This window comes from Octopus bimaculoides, chromosome 14 (genome assembly GCF_001194135.2).
Source record: "Octopus bimaculoides isolate UCB-OBI-ISO-001 chromosome 14, ASM119413v2, whole genome shotgun sequence".
In the NCBI taxonomy this organism is placed as follows: domain Eukaryota; kingdom Metazoa; phylum Mollusca; class Cephalopoda; order Octopoda; family Octopodidae; genus Octopus; species Octopus bimaculoides.
In genome coordinates this window covers 39,225,463-39,235,462 of record NC_068994.1, presented here as the reverse complement: position 1 = coordinate 39,235,462, position 10,000 = coordinate 39,225,463, and the positions used below count along the sequence as shown (strand labels likewise).

The 10,000-nt window shown below is 33.5% G+C and overlaps 1 protein-coding gene across 2 annotated transcripts in view; it reads left to right on the top strand.

Annotated features, from left to right (window-relative positions):
• The window catches only part of LOC106872391 (protocadherin beta-15), a 190,287-nt gene that overhangs the window by 129,134 nt on the left and 51,153 nt on the right, over positions 1-10,000 (top strand). Inside the window, exon 2 of one of the 2 annotated variants that reach the window (XM_014919380.2) lies at positions 6,544-8,972. In XM_014919380.2, coding sequence (XP_014774866.1) covers positions 6,544-8,972 — 2,429 coding nt within the window. Of the gene's footprint in view, positions 1-6,543; positions 8,973-10,000 lie in introns of those variants that run through there. The other variant, XM_052973122.1, reaches the window with a different exon arrangement.

Here is a 10,000-nt window from a genome sequence, read left to right as displayed (position 1 = left end):
CACCACCACCACCACTAAAACCACCACCACTGCCACCGCCGCCGCCGCCACCACCACCACCACTATCAATCTGAGGGAGATTTCGATGCTACTTCAAACAAGTCAAATAATTCTATGGAGGCTCTCTCAAACAGATGTTTATGGACAATCAAAAATTATTTGTTGAGAAACTGGAATTCTCAGAATGGGTTGGCATAGCATTATCATTGTTATTATTATTGTTGTTGTTGTTGTTGCTTAACCCCTGGCATACCCTGATCAGGTAGATACATGATCAAAGTCATACATTTTTGTGATAATCCTATTTGTTTCTCAAAGTATAATGTTCTCTGGACTATATTTTCCAATTTGTACTTTCTTTTTCAAATGGTAGGTTATGATTTAAGAGAGATTTGGTTGCTATTTCTAAAAGGTCAAGTAAAGATTCCCAGCTAAATCAGTGTCACTGCTGTCAGATTTTAATGTTTTCTTTTTGATAGCTTACTTAAACATTTTCTCATCTTGTGTATCACATGTGATTCATAGGACATATCTTAACATATATTCCTGGCAACCATGCATCATATATGAAGCACATATTCAATTTTTCACAACCATCAGAGTAATTTGGGAAAGCTTTTATATTATGCAGAGCATAAGAAATGAGGGCAAACTCAAAGATTGAAAGCAACACATTGACATTTTGGACAATTATAATCATGAGAATGTTTTGGACAAGAAAAGAGTTAAAGGAGAAAGGGCAATGCCCAAGACCATTTTTCAGAGAATCCAAGATTGGTAAAAGTCAGGAAAGAAATTAAACTTGGATTGAAAACTTGATTCAAATGCTTGAAACAGGTGACTTCCTTTAAAGACACCAAAGGTTCAGGTGATGGTGTGAAAGTAAGCAGTTAATTAGTTCTACCTAGGAGCTATGAGGGGCAGGTTTCATGTGGCACATCACCAGTTCAGGGCCCTAAGAGCCTTGGAGGAGCCTGTGACTATCTAAAGGAACCTGCCTTAAAAAAAAAAAAAATAAAAGCTCAATGCCCTTGTATTTAAAGAGCCCTCTTCCTACCACACACATATGCACTGTAACAAGGTCTGAAAGTAGTTCTGTTCCACCTTGCTTAATTTCTCTGAGGCCATGAGTCTGCAACCCAAACACATGAAAAGGTTTTCCCATATGTGCTCTAGCATGGCCACACTCCAACAGGTAAAAGGACGGATGATAAACTTCTTAACAATGCCACCATAGCTTGATAATTCATTAGCAGGGAAAAAGATAGTATACCTAATCACATCAGCAATCTCTATTTGGTTACTCAACTCTAATGTTAATCATGACATTTTTGTTGTTAGAGATGCTTATAGTGTACTAATAGTTCATTTCTAGCATTGTCTATGAAAGTTTTCAGCAAGTGAACAATACCTAAAATCTGAGAGGCTAGGAAAAGCGAGTAAATGAGAGAGAGAGAGAGAGAGAGAGAGAGAGAGAGAGAGAGAGAGAGAGATTTATGAGAAAAGGAAATTAGAGAAAGAAATTTAAATAGATAAGGTAAGATGTCTACAATTTGAAATATAAATAAAATTAAAAAAAGGATTATCAAATTTAATGTTCCTTTATTTCGAGTGATTAGAATATATTCTAAAAGAAATAATAATGATAATGATGACAATAATAATAACAATAATAATAATAATAATGATAATAAAAATAGTAATGATTTCAAATGTTTGCCACAAGGACAGCTGGGGAGTGGGGGGATTAAGTCGATTATATCGACCCCAATGTTTCACTGGTACTTAATTTATCGACCCCAAAAAGATGAAAGGCAAAATTGACCTCAGTGGAATTTGAACTCAGAATGTATTGGCAGACGAAATACCGCTAAGCATTTCGCCTGGCATACTAATGATTCAGTCAGCACACTGCCTTAATAACAATAATAATAATAATAATAATAGTAAATAATAATAATAATCCTTTCTATTATAGGCACAGGGCCCAAAGTTTTGTGGGAGGGGACTAGTTGGTTACATCAACCCCAAAATTTTACTGGTACCTAATTTATCAACTCCGAAAGGATGAAAGGCAAAGTCAACCTCGGCAGAATGTAGCGACAGGCGAAATACCACTAAGCATTTCGTTCTGTGTGCTAACAACTCTGGCAGCTCGCCACCTTGATAATAATAATAATAATAATAGTAAATACTAGTAGAATGAATATTTTGGATAACAAGGTCATGGTTTCTTAAATATTCTGTAAAAAAAAAAGTTTCACCCACGGGAAGTTCAATGGATATGTGAAGTAAAAAGAAAAAGAAAAAAAAAAGAAAAACGAAGAAAGAAAAAAGAGAGAGAAAAAGGGAGAAGAAAAGAGCTCAGACTCATTGCTTAATGAATAGAATTTCGTTGAATGCAACTAGATGAAATCATAGGAGTCAGTAAATGCTTTGCATATCCATATCAACTGTTGCTGTCCTAATTTCAGTGTAGCCTCCCATGAATTCAGGAATGATGAATTAAAAATTACATATGTCTGTAATACAGAGGAAATCATTATAATGGTTTCTAAGGTGAGAGCAAAATCTTGTTGAGAAAATAGCTACAGTTACAATTGAATCTATCTGGCATTGTATTAAGATTTTTTTTAATGGAACAAGGGAGATAATTACACGTGCTGGTTAGTGTTCCTTCCCTTTGTTCTGTAGCCGAGCTGCATGTGATCTTTAAGACGGCGAACTGTAATAGAAATTATGGTTAATAGAAATACTGCCTATTATTTATGATATAGATTCCCTCCTTTACTTGCCTATTCCATCTTTTCCCTTTCAGTTTTCTTGGTCGAACCCATGTGTGTGTATATGGGTATGAATGTGTCTGTATGCATCTCTCCTTTTGTGTGTGTGTGTGTGTGTGTGTGTGTGTGTGTGTGTGTGTGTGTCTACAATTTGTCTTCTATCTATCCACGCGCGCACACACACACGCACATGTATGTGTGTGTGTACATACGTATGTAATGTGTGTGTATGTGTGCGTGTGTGTGTATGTATTTATGTATGTATATATATATATATATATACATACACACACACACACACACACACACATATATATATATATATATAAACTCATATACACACACATGTATAATACATACATACATACACAAAATGGATCATCCGTTCGCTTTAGTAATGAATGTTCTATTGTTTGATCATCTAAGCTATCTAATCATTGAATTAGTATGGAAATGGCTCAGTACTCTACAGACTTATGTAACATTAATGTAATGTTTAGGTGTATACATCTTTGTATGAGTGCATGTGTGTGTGAGTGTGCATATGTGTGTATGTGACAAAACCTATATGATAAATGTATTATGTTCACTTTCATAGAAATTTGTTCATATTGCAAAAGCAATACAAAAAAAAAGAAAAAATTGGAGGGAAAAGACATATAAATATTTTGTATATATCCAGCTTCTTTTTTACATGTTCATCAGTATGGGTTTGCATATATATTTCATATTTTATTATATGCTTTAGAAAGGTTGGTATGGATATGGCTAATATTGTAGTTCAAACTGATTTATTTCCTTTTTTGATATTTAGCTTAATTAAGGATATTTATGCATGTATGTATATATATATATATATAGCAGTGTTGGTGCTGACTAGCGCCCGCCATCACTTCAGTGATAACTATACTAGTTGCCTTTCAGTTGTAAATTGTGAATAGGCACAGGAGTGGCTGTGTGGTAAGTAACTTGCTTACCAACCACATGGTCCCGGGTTCAGTCCCACTGTGTGGCACCTACCGCAAGCGTCTTCTACTATAGCCTCAGGCTGACCAAATCCTTGTGAGTGGATTTGGTAGACAGAAACTGGAAGACGCCCATCGTATGTGTATATATATATATATATATATATATATATATATATGTATGTATGTATGTATGTATGTGTGTGTGCGTCTGTTTGTCGCCCCAGCATCGCTTGACAACCGATGCTGGTATGTTTACGTCCCCGTAATCTAGCGGTTCGGCAAAAGAGGCCGATAAAATAAGTACTAGGCTTACAAAGAATAAGCTCTGGGGTCGATTTACTCGACTATAAAGCCGGTGCTCCAGTATGGCCGCAGACAAAATGACTGAAACAAGTAAAAGAGTAAAGAGTAAAAAGAGCCACCTTAATAATTTACATGTATGTATGTATTTATATATAATAATAATAAATAATATATATATATATATATATATATATATATATGCATATATAGATACAGGATGTCACCAACTGTGTAAACAACATGAAATACGTAAACAACGAGAGGAAAAATGGAAAATAGGACAAATAAACATAGAGAAATGACCTTTCATCAGTTGTTGAATGTCTAGCTATTCCATATCTATCTCTCTATCTCTCTCTCACTCTCTCTCTCTCTCTCTATATATATATATATACCCATGGAAAACGAACCTCTACCAACTTTTCTGCCTGTATATCTGTGAACACCTTTCAATGCAATGTATGCCAGAAGGTGTGCAAATCTGACAGACACCTCAACTCAAAAGACATTTTAAGATCCACAAAGATCAAAACTTATCTACAGCTCTTGGTGGTCCAAACCAGATATGCAATCTATGTTGGTGTCTATTCAAAACATTGTCTGGTTTAAAAAGCCATGATAGTTCTAAGGTGTAAGTACAGGATGTGGTCAAACTCTGTATAAAGAGTAGACAACGACTATATATATATATATATATATATATATATATATGTTTATTTATGTATATATGAAGGAATCTCCCGTCATTAGATGTTGTATGAGGGTTCAACAATTTCTTACTGAACAACCACACAGATGATTTGTCTGTAGTGATCAAGTAGTGTTCAGTATGTTGGCGACAAGAATTTCTATCAAAGAGACTTGGTTAAACAAAGTTGTACATCATCTCCCTCTTTCTCTCACAGACCCACTCCTTCTCTCTCTTATTATTACTCCCACTGCCACCATCAACACTACTACTTTTAATGAAATATCATTAACTCTCCCTAAATTTCTGGTACCAAGCCTTTCCCTTGAATAACATCAGTGGTGTAGCGTGGTGTGAAGAGGAGAGGCTGGTATGCATGGGCAACTGTTGGTCTTCCATAAACAAACTTGCCTGCGCTTGTGCCTCGGAGGGGAACTTTCTAAGTGTAATTTCATGGTCATTCATGACCAAAAGAGGCTTTTACCCTTTTATACACACACACACATACACACACACACACACACACACACACACACACACACACACACACACACACACACACATAAGGAGAGAGACATACATACATACATACACAAACATATATGTAGATAGACAGATAGAGAAAGGTATAGGTGTTAGACAGATAGAGAGTGAGAGTGAGAGAGAGTAAACTATCATTCAGGATTTGATTCAGTTTTTAATTAATCAGTTCTATTTTCATGATGCATCTCACAGAAGAACATGTTATACTATAATGCATGTAGCATGTTAATCTTAAAATCGCTATGGTACAGTAATGGTAAGTTATCTTTGCAAAATGACATTTAAGCTAGAGATACAGAGATATACTGTTGTTGTTTCTGTTGGCTTTTTTTTTTCTTTGCTTCAAAATTTTTTTTACCTTTTACTTTTTAAGCCATTTATTTTATTCCTGTTTTCTGTATTTTATTCCTGTATTATGTGTCCCCCAAATGAATCAGAGTAGTAGGCAAAGTATCAATATAATTTAAGAAGTATCAATGTAATCTGATAGTGTTTAGATGTGCATAATTTTTTTTTTTTTCTGTTTTATTGGCTATATTTTATATCGTGCATTTTAGCTTTAATTAATTTTTATGAAAAATTTCAACCAGTAAATTTTTAACAAGGCAAATTCAGAGGAAATTCTCTATGGATTCTCTTACACGTTTTTCATTCAAATATACACACGCATGTATGTATGTATGTATGTATGTATGTATGTATGTATGTATGTATGTGAGTGTGTTTCTGTATGTGTATGTACATACATATGTATGTGTGTGTTTGTGTATGTATGTATGTGAGTGTGTTTCTGTATGTGTATGTACATACATATGTATGTGTGTGTTTGTGTATGTATGTATGCATGTTTATGTGTGTGGGTATGTACGTATGTATGCATGTTTATGTGTGTGGGTATGTACGTATGTATGTACATATGTATGTGTGTGTGTTTGTGTATGTGTGTATGTATGTACGTACATACATACATATGTATGTACATGTGCGTGTTTGTGTATGTATGTATCGTGTTTGTGTGTGTATGTATCGTGTTTGTGTGTGTATGTATGCATGTATGTATGTGTGTATGCATTTATGTATGTATGCATGTATGTATGTGTGTTGGTATGTGTATGTATGTATGTATGTAGTATTGCTTAAAGCATTTAATTTATATTAATTTGTTTGTATATTCATTGCATATTTAATACATTTTTATTATATATTATTCTGTTTATCTAAAAACTTATTTTAAATATTATTTTCTATTTATCTACAGTGAAACCGTTAGATTGGAACACACTGCTTGGGGTATATCTGCTTTCATTTTATCTAACTTTCTGTCAGTGTATAGACTTTACCTACTATGTGAAAGAAGATAGAAACCCAGGTGTATATTTGGGTGATATCACCAGAGACACACATATTGATGAATTACTGATCACAGACAGAAATCTAATACGGTTCAAGCAGCTACAAAAAGACACAAAGAATGGAGAGCTGTTCAATGTTTCTAAAACTGGTAAACTTTATACAGCTCAGCGATTGAATGCTGAGGCTCTTTGTAAATATAACACTGAGTGCTTCAGAATAGTAGACATTGCTGTACAAAAAAAGGAATCTTTTCTAAAAATATTAGAAATCAAAGTGATTATAGAAGATGTTAATGACCATCAACCTGAATTCCCAACAAAAGAAATTGAGCTTCAGTTTGATGAAACCGATGGGAAAGGTACAAGAAGATCAATACCCAATGCTATTGACAAAGATATTGGTATATTGAATTCGCAGATTAGTTATGAATTGGTGAAAAATACTTATGATCCATTTTCACTCGCAGTTTCCAAGAGAGTTGATGGTTCTTACTCACTAGGAATTACATTAGAAACAACACTAGACAGAGAAGTAAAAGAAATTTACATGTTACAAGTTATTGCAAAGGATGGAGGATATCCACCAGAGCAAGGAGTGTTAAACATAAAGATATCAGTTTCGGATGTTAATGATAATTCTCCAGTATTCTCACAGAATGTCTATAACGTTACAGTGAATAACAGACAAAGAAACACGCCAATCATTACTCTCTCAGCAACTGATTTAGATTCAGGTAGAAATGGAAACATTTCTTACTATTTCAGTTCTAAAACAACTGATGATGCTAAACAAAATTTCATACTGAATGAATTGACTGGGGAAATACTTCTGCCAGAAAAGTTCAAATCGGGTGAAGTAAACAAATACAAACTATTTATTGAAGCTCAAGATGGAGGGAACCCTCCACTGAGTTCCATTGCCACTGTGCTTGTAAATATGGTGAACAGCCATAACGATGCACCCATCATTGATGTAAACTTTGTTTCAAAATCCAATGGTAACATAGCATCTATATCAGAAGGAATAGAAGTTGGCAGTTTCATTGCCTATGTTAAAGTCACTGATAACGACAATGGAGAAAATGGTAATGTAGATTGTGTTGTTGACCACGAACATTTTCAACTCCAGAAGCTTGGTGAAAAGAAATATAAAGTTATAATAAAGAAAGTGGTTGACCGAGAAGTAGAAAGTAACATAAATTTGGTAATAAGTTGCCACGACAAAGGAATCCCTTCACTTAAATCTGAAAGGAAATTTTCAATTCAGGTAACAGATATCAATGATGTACAGCCACACTTTGCTAAAACTATGTTCAAGTTTTTGACTTATGAAAATGAAAATCCATTCTTTCCAATCGGATTAATCAATGCTACAGATCCTGATTTGGGACCTGGAGGTGAACTAACATATTATCTTTTAAGTAACAACAGATATAATTTTCCATTTAAGATTTCTAAATTTGGTTTTATTTCAACTACACAGTCACTGGATCATGAACAACAAGAAATCTATAAATTCAAAGTTTTAGTTCAAGACAATGGGATACCATCTCTTAACAACACAGCAAATGTAGTTGTTGAAGTTATGGATGAAAATGACAATGCTCCCTATTTTACATTTCCCAGTGTTAACCCTTTCAATCTAGATGTCCACTACCATCCAAAGAGTAAGAGTGACATCACAACATTAAGAGCTTCTGATAGAGACAGTCATGTAAATTCCTTCCTCAGATACGAAATAATTAAAGGTAATAATAAACAAATGTTCACTGTTAATCCTTACAGTGGAGTGTTGTCATATTCTCGTGCCATCTATCAAAATGATGCTGGATTATATGAACTACATATAGCTGTCAAAGACAGCGGTACACCTGTTCTCACAGCTACAACTACATTATTTTTGACTCTAACAGTCAGCAACAAGACTTTGAAAATGTTTACAGCTGTAGACGCACAGTACGATGATAAAATACACATCAACTTATTTATCATCATTGTCATTGTAGCAATGACTGCTTCTGTAATCCTAGTGGTATCTATCACTATATGCATCGTCAGAAAAAATAACAGGAGAAATTCACAACAAAGAGGTGAATTAAGACCTTCCAATGTATTTTTAGATGAAAATAGACAATTAGAATATTTGTGTGAACAAGCAGCACTTCAATATGATTCGCCATCTGCTATGGCAGTGAGACTTCCTCCTGAACATAGCAAAGAATTTCAGAAGGCAAAACCAAGTCGAGAAGATAACTTTAAACATGAACTAACATGTGAAAGGAAACCTTCAGAATCACCAAGCCATTATCCCGATAACATAGACAGATCTATTCAGGTAAGACACCTATTTATTTTATTCAAGTGGCATTCATAACTGCTTAACAGGACTTTTGTAATGTTAAATGGTTATAAATGAAGGGGAGATAAATCGTAAAAATTTAGATTTCTACCTTATTCATTAAGATTGAAATCTTCAATACAGATTCTTATTAAAGGCTTGCATACATACAACTTTATATAAATTATATCAAGGGGGAAACATTTCCTATTAAGGAAGTATTTTCTTTATGATCCATTCAAAATTACTTGAAACACAAAGTAAGATAATTTATCTTTATTGTATAAGAAAAAAATGATTATTTTTCTAGAAATTTCCTGTATTTTTCGTTGTTTATTTTTTCATTGCGAACTTAACTTAGATTTTTTCTTCTTTGATAAAAAAATTATCTGAGGATTACAAAAACATGAATTCACAGACAAATATTTATATAGGATTCAATCATTTTTATGCCTGTTTTTCTTTTTTTTTTTCTTTTTTTTTCCAGGTTAGCATGGGTTTGTCAAATATATATCATTGATATCATTGAAATATTGTTTTACAGATGGATGCATTCCAATAACCGTTACTTTTTTTTTTTTTTTTTTGAGCAAGGAATGTTTTATTCCACATGTTTTTGAAAGTGCAGTACCCGCAAAAAAGTTTTTCGAGAGTGCAGTAACACTAAATTTCACTATTGTAACTCAACAGTTTCTCACACAAAGCACACAGAATGTAGATTTAGAAACACAGCCAGACAGACACACACACACACACAAATATGCACAATCACATACACATAGGATATGTAAGTATACATACACACACATATATATATGTATTTATGTGTAATATACACACACATATATACATGCATATATATATCATCATCATCGTTTAATGTCTATCTTCCATGCATGCATGGGTAAAATGTTATATGCATATATATATATAAATATATATATGGATATATAATATCTCTCTCTCTCTCTCTCTCTCTATATATATATATATATATATATATATATATATATATATATATATAT